This window comes from Antrostomus carolinensis, unplaced genomic scaffold, assembly GCF_000700745.2.
Source record: "Antrostomus carolinensis isolate BGI_N321 unplaced genomic scaffold, ASM70074v2 scaffold9072, whole genome shotgun sequence".
Classification (NCBI taxonomy): Eukaryota; Metazoa; Chordata; class Aves; order Caprimulgiformes; family Caprimulgidae; genus Antrostomus; species Antrostomus carolinensis.
In genome coordinates this window covers 14,251-35,366 of record NW_010297539.1, presented here as the reverse complement: position 1 = coordinate 35,366, position 21,116 = coordinate 14,251, and the positions used below count along the sequence as shown (strand labels likewise).

General features: G+C 39.0%; 1 protein-coding gene across 1 annotated transcript; it reads left to right on the top strand.

The window, feature by feature from the left end:
- Positions 1 to 1,595: 1,595 nt before the first annotated feature.
- On the top strand, positions 1,596 to 20,169 carry MTMR8 (myotubularin related protein 8; the record flags this gene model as incomplete). Its single annotated transcript, XM_010162156.2, has 13 exons — positions 1,596 to 1,718; positions 2,380 to 2,542; positions 4,929 to 5,086; positions 6,628 to 6,756; positions 7,747 to 7,881; positions 9,754 to 9,886; positions 11,646 to 11,755; positions 12,279 to 12,404; positions 13,936 to 13,985; positions 16,110 to 16,310; positions 16,738 to 16,866; positions 17,843 to 17,969; positions 19,885 to 20,169. Coding segments are annotated over 13 exons (1,869 nt in total), but the record flags the coding sequence as incomplete, so codon positions are not given.
- Between the last annotated feature and the right edge of the window lie 947 nt (positions 20,170 to 21,116).

Below are 21,116 nucleotides of genomic sequence, written 5' to 3'. Positions count from 1 at the left end.
CGAGTCGCCCTGTGAGAAGGAGATTTTTAGGAAGGTTACTGATGAGAAGGTGTTTTGGGTACCATAGACGTAAACTTCGTTTATACGATAGATATAAACTTCGTTAAAGCTGGGGAGGGACTTTTTATAAGGGCAGTTAATGACAGAACAAGGGGAGATGGCTCTAAACTGGCAGAGGTGAGATGGAGCTGAGATGTGAGGAAGAAATTGTTTGGTGTGAGGGTGGTGAGACAGTGTCCCAGGTTACCCAGAGAAGCTGTGGCTGCTCCTCCCTGGAAGTGTTCTCGGCCAGGCTGGATGAGGCTTTGAGCAACCTGGTCTAGTGGAAGGTGTCCCTGCTGCTGGCAGGGGGGTTGGAACTGGATGAGCTCTAAGGTCCCTTCCAACCCAAACCAGTCTGGGATTCTATGATTTGCTATATATCTATATAGATATAAACTTTGTTTATATCTAGGTGCGGAGACCCCCTCAGTCCTAATAAGTGAATCAAAATGCGCTTTTTTGGTTGACTAAAGTGACACAGGAGCTCTGAGAATGCTGTGCTGGTGACAGCTAAGTAGTGGTATTTACTGCAGGTGGCTCTCTGTCCAGCCATTGATTGATTGTTTTTTTTAATGCCATGAAGGTTGCTGGTTGCTCTGTTTTCTTTTATTCTCCAGGATATTAGTTTGGTGATGTTCCTTATCCATGTTGCCTAAGGTGCTTTGCTGGACCTGCTTGTGTCTAGGGGCCTGAAAAAGGGGCAATATTAGATCTGATAATTACACGTGCTGAAAAACATCGCATACTGGGAAGGCATGAACGTGAGACCTCTGCTCTCCAGGTTTCTCTGCTGACGTTTTCCATGATTTATCTGATTCCAGTGACCCTGGAAGAAAGCTTATATATTCAATACCCAGAACTGATTTATCGTTTACTGTTAAACTGTTCCTTTTCCTTGTCCTTCCAATTATTTTTCTTCCCCATTCTTTTTGCTTTATGATGAAAGAAAAATTCATTAAAAAGCAAATAGGCCAGGAGAAAATCAATCAAATAATGTAAATTACTTTACATTTAATATTCTATTATGTCTATGCTAATGTTTTTTAAAACTGCTTTTATTAATTAGCTTAGTATGGTTTATGAAATGCATTTACATGCCTTGGAAGTGTGTTGCAAGAAGTAGCTGCTAATACTTTTTTATAATGAGCAGGCAGTTGGAGGTCAGACTGGAGAGGGCTGTTTCTTTCAGAGCAATATTTTGATTGTACTCAACATGGACAGTTTTTTCTTTTGCAGTTCTTTGTCTTACTATTTCTACAACTTTGAGCAGTAATAAACTGTGATCATCTGGGCTGCAAATCCAGTAATCCTGTTATTCACACTGATGCTGAACCTTGGCTGTTTGCCTAACCTTTTTGGCTTTGATTGCTGGAGAAATAATTTGAGTTTATAGTCTAAAGCTGAGTTAGTGTTGCAGGGGAGACCAATTCTTACATTTTTCTGTCTCGCTTCCTAAGTTGTCTATTAGAAATGAAATGATTGCGGTGCAACAGGTGCTTAGATATTTCCTCCATCAAAGCTAAACTCATTTTGTGATACTCTTTATGTTGCAGGTTGAAAATGTGAAGTTACTAGATCGTTATGCAAACAGGAAGACAGCAAATGGGACGTTGTACCTGACAGCCACCCACCTCATCTACGTAGATGCTTCTGCTGAAGTCAGAAAAGAAACATGGGTGTGTTGTGATGCCTGGAGTCTCTTTAAACACGAGTATCACAATGACTTTATATCTCGTATCCAAAATGAACAAGTTTGTGAATGCCAAAGTTTTAGTGGGTTTTTTTTGGTAGCATTTTTGATACCAAATGCTTAAGAGAAACAGCTGTTTTGGAAAGAAATGAACACAATGGTAATGTGACTTGATAGAGGTCGCTCACTGAATTAGTGTTAGTTCCAGGAACATAAAAAACTCATCTGGTTTCCTATCTCAAACTCAATATACCAAGCCACCAAACTTGGATTTACAGCTTTTAGAAGTGCAAAATTAGCACTGAAACTAGCCTTTTTGATTATTTCTAAAATAAAATGGGAATGACAGAATATATTGCATGTGGGGGTGGAGGGAAAGCAAAGTGAACTGGGTAGAACTGAGCTACACGTCAGTCTCTACAAGTGATTTATGTTCACCTGTGGGTTTTTTTAGCCTTGGTCTTGGTTACCCAGCCTTTGGGTGCATAGCCTGGGTGTTTATTATGTTTGTTTGATAAATGTCACAGATTAGTTAGATTCAGTAAGCATAAACAGCTGACAGCATTGCAGAAAGTTCCTATCTGCTTGTACTGCTGGCAACTGTATCAACAGCTTCTGGAAAAGGTGGTTTATTTGCTGTTTTTCAGATTCTGCATCACCATATTGCAACTGTAGAAAAATTGCCTCTGACCACAGCTGGATATCCACTCCTTATTCACTGCAAGAACTTCCACGTGGCTCACTTCGTTATTGGGCAGGAACGTGACTGTCATGAAGTTTATACCTCATTGCTTAAACTTTCACAACCAGGTATTTAGGATGGGAGTCCATTTTGCAAATCATTGAAACACTTTAAGCTGGAAGGCTCGTCTGAGCGATAGAGAAAGCTTTGAGGTGTCAGTACAGGAGGGGAAGGATGTGAAATCATAGAGTCATAGGATGTTGTGAGTTGGAAGGGATCATTGAGTCCAACTCCTGTCTCTGCACAGGACAATCCCAAGATTCAGACCTTGCCAAATGCTGCTGGAATCTTGTCAGGCTGAATCAGTTTCCACCACCAGAGATGATCTGTGTGGGTCAGCTCAGTAAGGAGAGTGCTGTCCTGTGGACCAGGGCATTTGCTTCCAAACTAAACACAAATCTTTTGTGAGTGGAAATGAGGTGATCTCCCATGAGGAACTTCTGAAGACCCGTGCGAAGTTCATTTGCCCAACTGAGGTTGTATGTGGCATCTCAGGCTTTTTTCTTGTAACACTCATGCTGAGTGTCATATCCCATACCTGGCTGTTGTCAGTCATTTCTGTGACTTAGCTGTTGGCCCTGTGTAGTTCTGCCCTTTCCTGTTGATCCAGATGTTCACAGACTTCTGGAATCCCACAAGTAAAGCTCTAAATGATGACCTCTTTTGTTTCCCAATAGCATGTTTAGGCTACTCTTCAGTGTTTGTCTTTTTTCAGTCATGAAATGTGACGCTTCACTCTAGCTGCCCAGACTTGGAGTCACTCTTAAAGAGTGTAAGCAAAACATCCTCCAAAGCCTGTGGTCTCTTCAGGCTTCAGCTTTTTAGTCCATCATGGATGAATCTTTAGGCTTCTTGTTCTTCTTGCAGGATAACATTCCACCAAGTTTCCTACCTGGCTTCTGTCTATGGCAGCTTCTAGTTTTGGGGTGCTCCTTCAGTGAACCAGTATTTGAACCAGTTCTGCATTATTAAAAGGATGCCATTTTTAATTGCATTTTGTAATTATGTCACTGGACTAAGGGAGGGGAATTAATAGCACCAGTCTGCTTCATGCTGGCCATCGCTTAGGACTTGACTAGAAATGCTGTAGTACAAATGGTTTTTTGCTAAGTTTGGGGTTTTTTGATTGAATTTAAGGCTTATGTCTGTTCCCAGCGTCTCCCTTGTGCCCTGAGCTATGAAGTTTTCTTAGTTCTGAATCTAATGCTGTGTATGGCAAGTTTCTGGTGTTATGTTTAAAAGCTGTTACTGTTCTTTCAGTTTTGAAAATTAGAGACTTATGTAGTGTCTTGAAGCATGGGAGCTGTCACTGCGGGGGATTACATCAGTTTCTTGTCTCGTGGTTATTTGTGTAATGTGCTGTAGCTCTCTCTTTTGTTCTGTTTATGGTTTTTAACAGTTCTCTTTTGTTATTTTAAAATTTCTGTAGGTATGCTTGCTTCATATTTTTTTTGGCAGAACATATAATTATTTATGATTTGCACATGTGTGACTGACAGCTGTGGGTTACCTGTCTGGTAACCTGGCTGCTCTATCAGACTCTGACAGGTTTCACTCTGTCTCTGGAACACTTGCTGCCTTGAGAATCAGCTGAATGAGTTACTGGTTGGATTTGCATTTTATGAAGAGAGGGAAGGAAATTGGGATGGTAGAGATGGAGGGAGGAAGAAATTACCATTTGTCAGACACAGCCTGAAGCTTTTGTTGGGCTGACAGTAATATTCAAGACATCTATCAAGTTTTCCATGCGGCTCAGAACTCTGTTGTACGATGAACTTCCAGGTGTGCAAGAGCTGTTTTATGAACTCTTCACAGAAAATATATCTTTTGATATACACTTTCATTTCTTATGTTATAAATCTTGCCTAACATGCCTTTTGCAGTGAATTCAATTGGAAATAACTCGTTGAGTAGAACTTACCACTTTGAGCTTTAAATTAATTCTAACAAAATGTTTTAGTGTATCTTCCTGCATGTAGAAACTGAGTGTTGGAAATTCCTCAGGATTTCAGTGTGAACTGTCAGCACTTGGTACTACCCCAAATTAAAACCTATAATTGTGAGGCTGAGAAATTTTAAATATCCATACTCTTCTATATAGTACTCTTTTTTTTTTTAAGGAGTGAGAATGAGTCTAAGTTTGCTTAGGTTAGTGAAGTATGCAAAGCAATAAAAGAAAACTTCATGCTTCTGGTCTTTGAGGAGGCAGAAGCATAAGGAAAATAGCTGTTACTAAAATATAGCCAACTACACAGTGCAGAGACACAGCCCTTTGGCTTCTTTAGTAAATGATTTCTAAATCTCCTGATCTTTCTTCACTGAATACATTTTTTCAGTCCTCGTATCAGTTGTGGTACACCTGCAGCTCGTTGGCTTGCGCAGTCTGCTTATCCAAAAGATGACCTTTAGATTATATCTCTCTCTAGTTAATTTTTTTTCCTTTCTTCTTGCCAGTGAAACCTGAAGAACTTTATGCTTTCTCTTACAATCCTAAAATGTCTAAAGAGAACCGGGAGATTGGATGGAAGCTGATTGATTTAAAAGTAGATTACCAGCGTATGGGAATCCCAAACGACTGTTGGGAAATAACGGATGTTAATAAAGACTATGAGGTAATTCTTACCCGAAGTGGCCATTTAATGCAGTATCTCTTTGTTATTAATGACATACAGCAGCCCTTCTGCCGCTGCATAAGTGATGCCTCTGGGGAGGAAATGAACTCAGTTGGTTTTAATCGAAGCAGCATCATCTTGATGTGAAGTTGTGGATAATGATGCTATGGAAGAACAGAGCTTCAGAGTCACCTTGGTTTGCTTTGATCCCCTTGGCAAAGTACCAGATACTTATTTTCTAGAGAAATGTCAAACCATCTGTTTCAAAAATACCTGGAGTACCCTTAGCTGCTTTTGGTATTTCTAAACCCTGTCCCACTAGGCTGGTGACAGATGCGTGGAAGAGAAATAAATGGCAGTAATTTGGGTTGGTGGGAGATGAGGCAGAGTGGAAAGGGAGTAGCGAAGGAAGGAAAAAACAGTAACAAAAAACAGACCTTTTTTTTTTTTTTTTCCCTTGCTTGGTTGAGTCTTCTGCTAAATAAGGGTTCTCAGGCATTTCAATCCTACCTGTCTGCTGCTGATATTTTCTTTTCTTTCCTTTCTTCCCTGTAAAGCCAGGTTGGATTTAAACAACATTAAGTGAAAGCATTTTTCAGCAAATTTACTCCACTTCCTGCTTCCTATTATTTCCCTTTTTATTTCTTCTGATCTTTGGTACAGTCAGACCTTTCTGTCTAAAGACAAAGCACACAACTCGGAGGAACGTACCAATACATTAAGTCTTGACTCACTTCCCCCTCCTCTCCATTCCCTTTCCCCACTAGTTTTCTTTACTGTTATGCTTTGGGTTGAAGAAATATAAGCCTGTACTGTCAGAAGTGACTGGTAATTTAAAATTTAATTTTAAATGACTGTATCTTTGGGTGCCTGAATTGAGATACAACGCGAGAGGTGCTCTTTCTATTAGCTGATGAGGGCATCTGAATGTGAGCATCTAAAATCACGAATCACTCTGAAGCTTTATGTTGCTAGTATTTAACTCTCAAGTGCCAGTACTTTATAATTTCCTCAGGGTTTCCAGCTTATGTTTTAAAATTTCTAGCCTCAAGTAAAGCCAAACTTGGAGAATAGCTTATCTGTGGAATATGTGCTGAAATGACTATTTGTTTGAGGAAAAAGGATAAAGCTGGTCTCTGAGGATGCTACCTGATTGCTGGAAGCTCATTTCAAGTTGAATATGATTTAGAGGGAACTTTTAATATACAGTTGTTCTTAATTTCTCTTTTTTGTGACAAATTGGGAACTTTAATAAAATTTCTGGATTTAAAGAACTTCCTTTTAATAGGAAGTTATTTTTTTTTTGCAAAATTGATTGTTTCCTTCACCACATTGTTTTATTTTGCACTTCTTCTTGTGTTGTTTTTCTAAATGCATCTTAATGACTTCAAACTTTAGATGTGGACTTTGTCAGATAGACTATGGCAGACATCTATTCCTGTTGTTGATAAATGCTAGATCACAAGCTAAAGATTAATTTTTCTTTAATTTTGAACTGTTACATAGTAGTGTCTGGATTTTTTTTCTTTCTTCTCATTTAGGTTTGCAACACATATCCTCCAGAAATAGTGGTGCCTAGAGCTGCTAACAAGGCAGTGGTGATCGGAAGCTCGAGATTCAGAAGCAGAGGGCGGATTCCGGTGCTTTCTTACTTGTATAAAGAAAATAATGTTAGTTGTTCTTTTTCTGCTGTCTTTCTGGGGAGTAAGGGTTGCCCCTCTTGTCCAGTCCCTTTTTAGCAAAGGGAAAGAATGAGGTAATTATTAGAGCATATTGATTTCACGTTTGAGAACTGCACTGCTCTTGACGGCTTTGATATTGGTTTGTTCCGAGTCACAGAATAAGCTGGTTAAAGACAAACACTTGGGATTCATCCAGAGCTGTGCAAAAAGTACAAACTTTCCAAGCTTCCTGTCTGAATTTTTTTTAATCAGCTTTCAGCAGTGCCTTGTTATGTGTTGTGGGGGTTTTTTTTAAAAAATCTACTGCTCATCTATATTGAATAATGTTTTAACAAGATACGTGTTAACTTAGGTAGGTTTTCTTAGTACTGAAGAGGAGGAACCACCCTGAAATAAATCCCCACAAGCTCAGAATAAGTGAAGGTTTCAGGTTTTTTTTTCCACTGAAGACCAGAATGTAAATTTTTAACTTTGCTGTCTCAGCAATGTCTTAGATGCAGACGTTAGGAAAATGCTGTCACAGTCAAATTGTTGTTTTCCTGAGGAAGCGTGCCTTGACCTGGGCAACTGTATGGAGTTGTGCTGGCAGCTATTGAGATTTCCCTAAAGCACACTCGGTGCAGTTCTGAGTGTGGAACGGTGACAACTGATAAGCAAAGTTCTGTAAAAGAATGGTTTGAACAATAGAAATCAAGTAGAAAACTTGAGAAATGTTAACATTTGGGCTACTGATCATCAGGCAGAGCAGAGTGGGTTTGAGAACATAGCAATGAGACTTGCAGCAGGGCTTCTTAGCCAGATTCCCAAACTTCTAGCTTGGAGAAATATTCCATTAGTATTTCTGGATGTCTACGTAAGTAGCGTTTTTTCAGTGAAGCAGAGAATAAGACACTTAAAACCAACAAATTACTGTTCTTTGGGGCAGTGCAGTAGAGACAATCTGAAAGTTAGAAGAACATGGGCTGTTGTGTGTTGCAGGCTGCCATATGCCGATGTAGCCAACCTCTCTCTGGGTTCAGTGCACGCTGTCTGGAGGACGAACAAATGCTGCAGGCCATCAGAGAAGCCAACCCTGGGAGCCCCTTCATGTATGTTGTAGACACAAGGCCAAAGGTATCTTCACGGGCTTTGTGACTACCTTTAAAGCTTGCGTCTGAATTGGTGATGTTGTTTCCCTTCTTTCACAACTCTGCTGGTGCTTTCTTATGCAGCAGGAGGTTAAATTGTGTCAGTCCTGAACCAGCAGTTCAGTCTCGGGCTCCTGGTTCAGTGCCAATGCGATGACTGCTTGTGTGTAATAAAACTGCAGTGTTAAGTGCTGTTAAGAATGCTCCTGGAAGTATCCTGGGTTGACGTTTGTGAAGGTTCACTTGAAACAACTGACGAATCTTGAAACTGGCTGAGACAGTGAAGCATTTTCCCGCAGAGCTGGGTTCTTCCTATGTTGAGTTGGAGAGAAGCTTTAGGAATTGGTTCCACAAGGCTAAAGTGCTTTTATGGGCACTTGTAAAAATAACATAAATATTCTTACGATGAGCAGCTTGGAGTTTAATCCAGTTCAGCTCTTCTAGCCACTATTTGGGACTAGAATGTTGTTTCTGAGTTGTTTATGTAAGGGGATATTGAAGAAATATTTGCAAAATGAAATCTCTAATGACTGTTGTCTTGAGGAACTGAATTTAGAAACCAGTTCAGATGATTGTCTTGTAAGCATATTGATTGGGAGTGTTCATATAAGCCAATGCGAACACAAGGATTTTCATAGTACACAATCATTTAAATGCAAATATTTAAAAGTGCTCCAAGTATCTTAAAATTGAGCTTTCTGAGAACATCCTTCACTGTTCAGATACTGCAGTTATTTTATAGAAACTACAGATTTACTTAAACTATGGCAAGGGCAAGAAGTAAAAAAGTCTTTTCTGGGAAAGCAGTAAATGTTTCACCTGTTGTTCCAAGATGAATTTTGGCTTTTTGTAGTATGACAATTCCTAGAGATAACCTGTTCTGTAATTGTATATATGCTTATAGCAGTCACTACATGTTCTTCTGGTACAGGCAGCTTCCAGTATCATAGGTGTTCCACTGAAATGTATCATTGATGGCAATTTTATTCTAAAGTATTTGGTGAAAAAGGGAGAATTTATTATTTGCCACATTTTTCCTTCTAACACAACATGTCTTGGTATCACTGAAACACTAGGATTATTTAATTGTTCTGAAGAAGTATATACAGTATCTGACTCTTCCTTCTCTCCTCTCCATGGAGGCAAATCACTCCTCTTCTTCCCAAATTAATGTGTGGGGGAGTTGGGGGAGTTGAGGTGCTTTTTTTTTTTTTTGCTTTTTTTTGGTCACTTGTAAAGATTTCCTGGTGGCTCTTGAGCTCTTTTGAGTAATTGTTAGAGCAACTCATTTCTTTTCTACTTCTCTTCTGCAGTTCTGGTTGGTTGGTGTATTCTTTCTGCTCAACTTTAATATTTCTATGTTTCCCTCAGGTGGCTTTATTTCATCTGTGCATGTATGTCTGAAAAGCTTTGGAATTCTCTTACTATTTCTATACCACCATGTATGTATGTTACTCATACAAATGGCTTTCATAGTTTTACTTTCATGTCTGAAACTTTTTATGTAGTTTCACAGTTAAGGCAGATCAGTGTCTCTTTACCTGTTTTGATGGCAGCAGTATTCTGAAATTGGGCACGGTTCTGATACTGCCCACCCTATCCAGGGTCTTAATGAGTCTAAGCATATGACTAATGGACTGGAGACAGTGGTGTAATTTTAGAGAAACAGCTGGAAGTAATGTCTGGGTGGTGGGGAAGTACCTCTAAGTGACAACTTTGTCCAGTATATTTTCTGGGAGATTTTAAAAAAAAAAAAAAAAAGAAGGACTTGCAAAACACTCATTTATTTCTGCGTATTGTGTGTTGTAATTTTTTCTCTTTCTTTTCTATCCTATTCCCATTCCCTTGAATTTGACAGTTAAATGCCATGGCCAACCGAGCTGCTGGGAAGGGTTATGAGAATGAAGATAATTACGATAACATTCGCTTTAAATTTATTGGCATAGAAAACATCCACGTGATGCGGAACAGCTTACAGAAACTCCTGGAAGGTGGGTACAGTTTGTGCAAGGGGCCATTCTTCATTACCCCTCGCTACTTTTGGACAGAGCCTTCTGCTGAATATATAAATCCTACGAGCACAGGTGCATGTGGACTTGTGTTTTGTATTGGAAGCAGATAAACGAAGTCAGTATTTTACTTTGTTTGCTGTATTGAAGTGGGTGAAAGTATTTATATTGTTAAAATGCTTTTCTGCTAGACATTTTATTTATTATTGTGCTTAGTTTTATAGTGGTTCAAAAATAGCAACTAATAATAACAACATTCCTTAATGGTGTTATTTACATAACATGTGAATTTCTGAAATGTGACAAATTAAAAGAAGAAGGCTATAAAAGTATATCACACTTTACCATTAAGGTAGTCTCACAGTTAATTTATGAGCTATTGAAAGAAAACTAACATAATTTGTTAAGGAAATACTTTTCTGGGGTTTGCTATGTTTAGTTTGGAGTATTTCAGTGTTAAACAGTATTTCTGATTTGAAATAAAATTCTGGCATGATCTTCCAAAGACTTTAATCTCATACGTATATAGTTCTTATTTTAAATTTATTTTGATTGTCTTTAGCTGAACTTGGTTTTGATACATTAAAATGTATTAATGTTTTAATACAGTAAAATATATTAAAACACAGAGTAGCTCGGGTAATTAAGCTCCTCTGTGAGGTTATGATCTTAGGGAAAAATGTGAAGCAAGGCAGAAGAAATACTTACCTGAGCCATTGGAGCTGAAGAGGTGAATCAGGTGTGTCGTTTCACTAATGTACTTTTGGAGGAGTTTCATTAAAGGTGATGGCGTAGCGTGGCTCAAACCAGCCTACTCTGCTAGCTAGTTTCCAGCACTGTGACCATCCTTGTGCTGACAAAGACTGTGAAGTAGGGCAGGGTAGATGTTCAAAATCATTCTGCTTCATTCCTCTGCTTCATTCCTCTGCTTAGTTTTCTAAAATGTAATACAAGTGCTGTTATTAAAAATACAAGTTTAATAATTTAGTAACCAGCATAATGGTCATTTTGCTTAAAAATAGTTGAATAATTGATGCTACTAATTGGCTGGCCAGGATCTGTGGTGACCTTGAAGAAAAATGAGGCTGTTCACACTACCAAGAGATTGTCCTGATGACAAGTATAAGTCCTCAATTGCCTGTTCCTTGCAGATTTGTTTTGTGGTGGAAGAAGAGGCAGAATAAATACTTGTTTACTCCTGTATTTTTCGGCAGTGATAAAATCTCTCTTGCTGGTGCTTACAGACTATTGAACTGTATTGCTATAAGTATTTTCTATGCTGGGTTTCAGTGTAGCATCTGAGTTGCCTTCGAGGTTAGATGTGATATTTCTCTCTCTAAATTAGAACTCTCCTTTCTTCAAATGATGGTAACTGCAAGTTAGTGGCCATTAGATGTGTGTGCGATGGTGATTTATAGTGAAGTAACAGATCACTAAACACTTTATTGGGAAAAAAAAATCAGCTGAAAAAAAGGAGTTACCATTTAAAGAAAGAGGAGGAGGATGTTTTCAGATCCTCAGGTTCTCATAGCTAAAAATTTCTGATTTGTGTTATTTAACTGTGCAACCAGTAGTTTCTGTGTCCCTTAGAGTATTTCTACTGATACTTAAGTAATGTGGTAATATTAGCTTTTAGGCTCTACCAGGCTTTCTTTCTGTGAAGAGATAAGGAGGAGGTGGGAAAAAGAAAGGAGATGTTGTTAATGGAGTGTCAGCTAATTCCTTTGTTTGTGTTTCTTAGTGTGTGAAATGAAGTCCCCCTCAATGAGCGATTTCCTCACTGGGCTGGAGAACTCAGGTTGGTTACGGCACATTAAGGCTGTGATGGATGCAGGTGTCTTTCTTGCCAAGGTAAAACTGTACCTCAACCTGCAGGTGAATTAAAAAATATGTACTTGTCTGTTAGGGACTGCTCCAAGGCTGAGGTGTTGTCTCTGGAGAGAAGGTGGGAAAACATTGCTATTCAGGTTGGCATCAGCTCTCAAAAACAAGCCTGCAGGTGGAGAACATCAAGTGGGTTACCCAGCTGGCTCCCTCCTAGATGTTTCTGTGACTAAATGCAGTGCCTCAGAGGAGAGGCCTGAGAATTCTTGGCCTTACAAAAGACTGAGCATTTTTAAATCAGGGGGTCTTTGTTTCTTGGCAGTCTGTGGTGCTGACAAGGCATGCTACAGCATTTTATTCTAGTTGGGGTTTCCTATGGGTTGAGAGCTATGTGCCCAGAAATGGTGCACATCCATGGTCCAGATGAGAAATGACAAATTTTCCCCTTGGGTTTTAGGCCAGTCTGGTAAATATAGATGAAGAAATAGTATTTAATTACAGTAGCCAACCTGGAAAGCTGCTAAACTGTTCTGTCTGGTCTCTTTCACAGGCTGTGAAAGATGAAAAAGCCAGCGTGTTAGTCCACTGCTCTGATGGGTGGGATCGCACAGCACAGGTCTGCTCCCTGGCTAGCCTCCTCTTAGATCCGTTTTATAGGACTTTTAAAGGCTTCATGGTAAGAATACAAATGTTGGAATTTCAAAAATAAAAAGTACTTCCTGAATTTGAAATGTAAACAGGTCCTAATTAAATGTTTTAGGCCATTTTCTGGAGCAAACAGTAGGTGATCTATGTAAAAACAGCTTTGATTCTATAAACAAGCTTTAATTGCTCTGAACAGCAGGGGCACAAAACAGCAGCGGTTGATTTACATTTCCCAAATCTTTGTTTCCTTGAATGTCTACATGAGAGCCACTAATGAGATATTGCAGCAAGAGATGAGTGAGCAAAGGATTCAACTCTGGCAGCAATCCACAAAAAGAGTTGGAGCAACTTGTCATTCAAGTCTGTGAGAGTGAATGATTTCTTACCTGCTAGGACTGAAAATTGGGTGAACTGATTCTTGTGCACAGGGCAGCATATAACCTGTATATAACCTCCGTCAAATCTATGCATTATTTAAGACCTTTTTTAAAGCCATTACATATGAATTTGGCCATTTGCTTCTACTGCAGGCTTTTTCTTACTTGAAGCATAAATACAGTGTGATCTGTGATGTTATCTTTCCGTTTATCTTCTTTTGTTAAAATACCTGAAAGACAGGCTGCTGCTCTTTCTCAGAAGAGTTCCTTAAAAGAAACCCTGAAATCAGAACAATGCCAATTTTGCCTCCTCCAGTGTGTTGCACTGCTGGGACTGTGTCCTTGCATTTCGTGCTATTTTTATGATTATTAATTTTGCTTCTGGGTTATACTTCATTTTTTTTAACAGTTAAAATTACATCAGGGTGTGAAAAATCTGCCTGGGCTTTGGTTGTGCTCTGGACAATTCTGTATGAACTAGGAAAGAGTATTTCACAACTCTGTTGTGAATTTCTGGCTTCCTTTTGTTCTTTAAGTCTCTGGATGTTGATAACAGGAATTGATCTTTAAACATGATCCAGGAAGGCAAGTAATAATAGATTCAGTATCAGGCATTTGGCTCATTATGAGACATATTTTTAAGGAAAATACTGCTTCTTGTTATTTTCTTACATATAGTAGAGGCATTCTGTTTAAATTTAAAATTTAAATTTAAAAGAGAAATAGCCGTCTAGTTCTTCTGCTTTCATCCTGAGCTCCTCAACACACAGCTGTGCTTCTTGTATTCCTATTTGTGTGTTAAACATTTGTTGAATTCCAGTTGCTGATTTATTTAAGTATCACTATTCTTTCTGAATTAAATAGTACCTGGTGTAATACTAAACTGTTAATTCTTTTAGCTCAGTGTGTTTATATGTTATGATTATAACAACACAGAAACTCCCTCATAATAGCACTAGACCTGCTTGAAATAACTTCTGATTCCAACAGTGCCATTGTACTGGTAACTGTGGATAGCTCTAATCTATAAATCACTTTTGGCTTCTATGGATATGCTCATAACATTAGGGTCAGCAGGTAGCATTGGTTGTAAGCTTTGCAGAGTTTAACATCAAAGGATTCGTTTTGCTTTTTCTAAACAAAGTAATATTTGGGTTTTTTTTAACTTCTGTTTTGAAACTGAAGGTCCTAATAGAAAAGGAGTGGATTGCGATGGGCCACAAGTTCTCACACAGGTAAGAAAAGCACGTTATCTTGGGTGCAGTGACTGGGTGAAACTGGTGTGAAACTAATAGCATTTTTAGGTTCATGTACTCCCATGAAAAATTTAAATGAAAACACGGGATGCAGGAGAGAAGATTTGGAAAATACACTGATATAAAGTTGGTGATATAAAGCCAGTATCTCCTGGGGTTTTTATTTCATCAGTGCTTTTTTTTATTACTTTACAAAATCATACAGTCTTGAACAAATTGTTTGAATTCTGAGTGTTTTCCTACCTCTCAAATCAGATTTTTATTATATCAGGAGTGCTAATGTTCTGGTAAGACATGTTAATTCTTCTGCAATCATCTCCTGGAAGAAAATATCATCTAATCCTTTTCGGGACTTGACTACCAAATTCAAAGCATAAACCTGAGCCCAATATAATACTAAAAACCAACTTGATCTGCATTCTCTAGGCAGATTAAAAATGCTGTCATTCTTGTAATAGACAGCCTGCATCTAGTAGGGATATTACCTTGAGTTACTACTTGTTATATTTACTATATAGAAATTAAAAACTGAGATGGTCCAAAAGAATATGAGGGAAGGGACCAGTCTATTCAGTGCTGTTATGTTAAAAATTGAAGCTTTGTCCTTGTGAAACTGATTCCTGTTTTCAATAATAAAACAAAACAGTTTCCTTAAAGCATAACTGGGGGAAATAAGCAATGTGCACACCCTTATACTGGTGTATTAGAAGCAGCAGTCAAAGATAAACTGCTGTGTGATCATTATTAGTCAAATCAGTGTTCTGTGGTCGTTGTTTCTGCTTCTTTAGAGACTGTTTTCACCTTTCTTGCACTAAGACAAAAAACCAACCAACCAACCAAACAAACAAAAACCTCAAACCCCACCAAAACCCCCTCCTATTCTTCTGTTATAAAGGATTCTTCCAAATATGAGAATGTGGCAATAAATACAGAAAATACTTGAGACCTGAATTTCAGCGTTGACCGCGAATATGAACTTTTAGTCCAGTAGACAAAATCATTCTTCTCATAGTGGTGGCTGATGCCTTACAGTTCTGAGGGAAATCAATCCTTTGTGCTGCTTCCTTAAAGTATTGTGGTTGGAATCACAGAACCAGGAACTGGGATTTGATCAGATAGATCTGTGTCATAAATCTTACTTTATTTTTCCATTTAAGTTTGGGGATGCCTTGTTCCTTTTTGTGGATTTCCTGGTTATATCTCTTCCTAGAAAAGTAGGATTCGGCCCCAAGATTTTCTCTTAAGAAAGAACAGTCATTACAGCACAATAGTGTTTGGCTGCTTTCCAAAAATGCTATCATTCCTTTCTTGGTTGTTTTTTTCTTTTGTGATGGGTTGTAATGAACACTGATAGATCCCTGGCTAGATTTTTGCAGAGGAGGTAAGGTTTTTCTGAACTTCATCTAAAGCTGTAAAAATAGGTTTTGATTGTTGTTTTGGGATTTTCTTTGTTTGAGTTTTTTCTTTCTGAGTAATTTCATGCCAGGATTTCATTCTTGATGTCCACGTGGAGGAAAATCAGGTTGTTGTGGCTGTTGCTGCTCATTGTGGCTCTGCCTGCACCATAAAATACTCTCACATCCATACAGGATCACAGAGGACACTTTTTTTCCCCTCGCCACTGTTTCTTACTGTTCCTAGTAGACAGACAGAATCCTACCAATGTCAACTTTTTTTCCCCAATAAAGGGCTAGCATTAATTTCTTCTATTTGAACAATAGGTATTTATATGAAGAACCTTGCCTTTTTTCCCTTGTGCTAAGATCATAGCATAGGCTCGAGGATTCCTGTTTCCCAAATATTTCTTGTGATGCTTGCAAGTCTGTTACATAGGCTCTTCCATTGCTAATTTTACTTCAGAGAAAGGGACATAGCACGATTCTCATCACCCTACCAGGTACCCTTGGAGAACAAGTAATGCTGAGGGTGACACTCCTTAATTTACAGTTGCTGCAAGACAAACCACGTGGGGTTTTTTCTGACTCTGCAGAATATTTTCTTATTCTAGTAGTGAAGAAAACTTCCCCGTTGTTTAATGGTGAGGGGATTCTTTTTTGTTGGGTGACACAAGACTTAACAAGATTTTTGTTTGCATCTCTCTAGGTGTGGCCATTTGTGTGGTGACCCCAAAGAAGTATCCCCTGTCTTCACTCAGTTTGTTGAATGTGTCTGGCAGCTCATGCAGCAGTTCCCCTGCACGTTTGAGTTTAATGAGCGTTTCCTTCTTGAAATCCATGACCACGTCTACTCCTGCCAGTTTGGCAACTTCCTTGGGACCTGTCATAAGGAGCGTGAGGATCTGAAGTGAGTTGGCAGTTTAGAGAGCCAGCAGTCTAGAAGTCACTGTAAATATCAGAAAAAGGGCAGGTTGTGTTTGGTTTTGTGTTTTTAATGTAATGGTAGATTGGTTAAGGGTAATTTTGTCTTGATAGATCCTTATGTCCTATAGTGTGGGGAAAAAAAGTTATAGATTAATTATATCCCCAAAGTCAGGTGTTTTAATTTGGACCACAGTAATAACTTGCAGATACCCGTTTTGGCCTGGATAGTGTCCATTTTAAATGGTTATACATTCCTTAGTGATGTATCTTATGTTTGTGAAATTAATCAAATACTGTGTAAAATAATTCTTAGCTCCCTTAATCTCATTCTACTCAGAACAGTTAGTGTTATTAATCTACTTAACTTGATTCTTTTTTTTTAGTGATTAGATGTTATTTGTAATTGACAGAATCTTTGAGAAGACCCATTCTCTGTGGCCTTTCCTCTTACAGAAGAAGCAGGAATTGAGAAATCCTTTGTACAAAGGATTTACAGCTTACAAAGAGCTTCAACCTAACACACTACCTTTTAGTTTCCAGTAAGTTGCTTATTTAAGAAGGGGAAGAAGGGAGACGTTTCTTTCATTATAATACAGATTTAATAAAATTTTCACTGATTAGCATGGTTTGTTTTACCTTTCCCCTCCACTCCTCATCCATAAACTGACAGTAATAGGGCACAGGTAATTGCTAAATAAGTGCAGATACCGTAATTTAAAGTTTGGGGTTTTTTTCTTTGGTGTTGAGGGAGAGGATGGAGAAAGCCAGGGAAAAGAAGAACTTCTAATGTGTTGATAGGCACCTGGCCCCCCCCCCTTTTCCCACCCCCCCCCCCCCCCCATTTGCTCTGTCAAATTTACATGACAGTGTAGGCAATTGTTAAAGGAAGTTACTCCTTTCCTTCTTTTATATGTGTATATATATATAAAAGGAAGTCTTTCAAACAGGAATTTCAGTGCCCAGTCACACCCAGGCTTGTGGAGTCAGGGTGGTTTTCACGAGGAGGGATTTCTTATTGCCATGTCTGTTTGCTTGCTCAGGCTGTTACAGCTGAAGTGGTTAGTTTGGCTTTGTTTCTGGCTCACTCTTGTTCCCTGCTGAGAGAGAGCACCGTGCAAATGTATTTTTAAGTGCTGTGTGTGGTTACTGGCGGGCAAAGGATTTTAATAACAGTAGAGAGGTAGGGCAAACTGAGGACTTGAAGGTGAACTGCCCAAGCCTCCAGTGAGTATGCTATAGGAAAAAGTGTATTTTATCTTACACTAATACCTGCTGCCAGTGCATGTGGATCATAATGCAAAAGTACTCGAATTCTCAAAGTTTTTTCAACTTTATGAAAATTTTCCCATTAATACTTGTCCTGGTTTTATAATCCAAGGCTGTGGTGGTTTTTAAAAATGAATTACTAATCTGAATTTGTTGAAAAAAAATTTTGTTTTCTTAAACAGCATCTAGTTTGTTGGCCAGTAGTGAACAACTGGCCACCTAATTCTCTTTTCTTGCCTTGTTCTTGAGGTTTTGGTGTGGGATGTATAATCGCTTTGACAAAGGAATGCATCCAAAACAGTGTGTATTGGACCATCTGCTAAACTGTGTGAGCCAAAAGGTGAAACTGGAGGACGATGCATCTGAACTGGAAAATGTGAGTCCTGAATCTTAATAATATTTAAAAATCACATGGTTTTGGCAAATGTAACTGGGACTGGACATTGGCACTGAACAATTGTTTCAACATGCTGGGCAAAATGAGAGGTTAAGTGACATTGCTGTAATAAATAGGTTTGATTTACCCAAAATTCTCACCTGCTAGGTAAAAACTGTGTTTGGTCAAGTTCTGTTGCAGGCTCATGATGTTCCAGTTCTCTAAACAAAGCAGGTTTTAAAAGTGCATCTGGGGTTCAACTCTGCCTGCAGCAAACTTCAAGGGAGAGAAGAAAAGAATGCTTTTCTTCCCACACATAAATGAGTATACAGAAATATTCTTGTTTTCAACTTGCCCCCAACATTTTTCTTTCCCGCCTTCTCATTCACAAGAAACATTGGAAAACCGATGATCAGCCAGGTATTAAAACAATTGAGTTACTCAAGTAGGCTTGCAAGTAATGGCCAAAACATATGGATCATGTCAGCTGAATTAATCTCTAAAAGTGGATTCCTTGGATTTGAAGTGCTTTGCTAAAAAATGATGGGGAATCTTGCATATTTACCACCTGTCTTCTGTGTTATTAGAGGACAGAGATCTTGTGTCCAGAATAACCCATTTCTCTCCTTTGACCCAGAATCATAAACTAAACAGCAACACAATTCATGGTTTGGTCAGTTCAGATCAGGCTCCTCAGAGAGCTGTATTTGTCTGTATGAAGGTGTAGGTATCTATCAGTGCAAGAGAGAGAGGGTGAGAAAGTAGATCATCTTGTTAGCTTTTGAAGTGCTGTAGTTTTGTGTTTCCATACATACTGGGTCTGGCTGAGATGAGGTTAATATTAATATTAACAGGTAAATATCAGGAATATTAACATATCAGGAATATTAACAGGTAAATATCAGGTACTGGGAGCTAGGAAGGTGCTCCCCAGCAGCCAGGCTGGCTCTCCAGCTTCACCCCCAAAGGCCGGCAGGCTCAGGATGGGCAAGATCTTGGGAGGGGACACAGCCAGGAATGCTGACCCCAACTGACCAAAGGGATATTCCAGACCATATGACATCTGCTTAGTGAGAAAAGCTAAGAGAAGGGAAGGGTTGAGGAGGAGAGGGAGACACATTCGTTATTACTTTTGTCTTCCTGAGCAACCCCTACACCTACTGACCACAACCCCATTCCCTGTCCCTCTGTGCCGCTCAGGGGGAGGAGATAGAGAAATCAGGAGTGAAGTTGAGCCTGGGAAGAAGGGAGAGGTGAGGGGAAGGTTTTTTTTTAAGATTGAGTGTTTTATTTTCTCATTACCCTACTCGATTGGCAAGGAAATGAACTAATTTCTGCAAGTTGAGTCTGTTCTGCCTATGACAGTAATTGCTGAGTGATCTTCTGTCCTTATCTCAACCTATGAGCCTTTTGTTATATTTTCTTTCCCCGGTCCAGCTGAGGAAGGGAGTTAGAGCAGCTTGGTGGGCACCTGGCATCCAGCTAGGATCAACCCACCACAGTACTGTACAGCTGCCTGAAAAGAGAAGTGTGGCTTTGCTTTATGCTCAAGGATGTGCTTGGAATATCCTTTCTATGTGTATTAAAAAAAAAAACACAAAAACAAAACCAAACCCCCAAAACAAAAACAAAAACCCCCTAAAAAATACAGAAATGGGAGAGTCAGCAGGGAAAAGACCATCACTGTCCTTTGCATGATTAATGTGAGTGATGGAAATTTTAGTTTTAATAATTAAACAATGATGTTTGTATCAAACATGGAAGGATCTATGCCTAGGTACTTTAATGCTGGATTACAGAGCTGAAAAGAGGCACTGGCACAGAACTACTACGTTGACAGTTGTCTTTTGTATATCTCTGACGTCTGTGAATAATAGCTTTCCTTAATGTTTTTGTTGTCTTTTTATTTGTGTAGAAACTTCCTTTCCTTGGTGGTCCTTTGCCTAGTGAAGCTTCCTCCTTATCTAAACTAGGAAGTGCTGCTTCAAAAACACCAATGCTCAACACTCCTCAGGATTACGAAGGAGAACCACCTCCAGTGTTGAGCAATGGTGCCTCAGCAGGGGATATGGGTGTTATGTCAGACATGGACCAAAAGCACAAAGAGAACCTGTCTCATCACCGGCATCACCATGATCTTAGTGACTCCATTGACATTTTAGACTCTGAAGCTAAGGACGGAAAGCCTCAGCATCACTGATCAGCTCCGAGAACCGTATTTGGTGAAGCAGGTGCCTATGGTGGTGAAGACAGGGGAGCTGTGCCCCCATGAGTGTGTAGACCACCTAACCATTGACGGCTACGTGTGAGCATGTGTGTTTGCAGGGAGCTGTGCTCGCTGCAGAGAAGATATTGGTTTGGTTTGCATCATTTTGCAGCTGAAATGATGGAAGATACCTACAGAGCTGCCCAGAAGGCTTCCTTGAGTTAGTGTAAACCTTATTTTTCAGTAGAAACACAACGTGTGTTTATGACTGCCTGCCAGTACTGGTATTTCAAGCTGAAAGAAATCTTGGCCAATTGACATGGGGCTTAGGAGTTGTGCAGTGTTTAAAACTGGAGTAGGAAAGATGCAATCCATTTATTCTCAGTGGTGATGCAAGGTCATCTTCAAATGATGAAAAATCTTGGTTTGTCTTAAAATTATTAAAAAAAAAAAAGAAATCCTTTTCTTATCTGTGAATGAATCTCTGCATGGACCCTCACCTTGTGGCAGAACTGATTCATTTTTTGTTTCCTATGCATATTTGTTAAAAACAAACCCCCCTGTGCCTTTTTATGGAGACCATTTTCAATGTCTAGCCATGCAATGTACTATTTTTATTATTGTAGTGTAGAGTGTACTATTTGGTCTTCTTTGTAGTCAGTATTTTTAAATAAGGATTTTTATCTGCTGCCAGCTTCTCTGGGATCTTTGCCGATCCCCTGAGTTTAGTAGCTTCTTTCTAAACTGACCTTTCAAAAAATAAGCTTTTATGGACCTCATTTTGTGATCACACGAGTGCAGCAAGCCACAAAGCCTGTAACACATTTTTGACAGAGGGAGGATGAGAAATGAGAAAAGATAGGAAAAAATGTATATGGAATTTTTCTCTCTTGTTTTGTGATCTTGGTTAAATTGAAGCAAGGGAGTAACTCTTTGTTCTA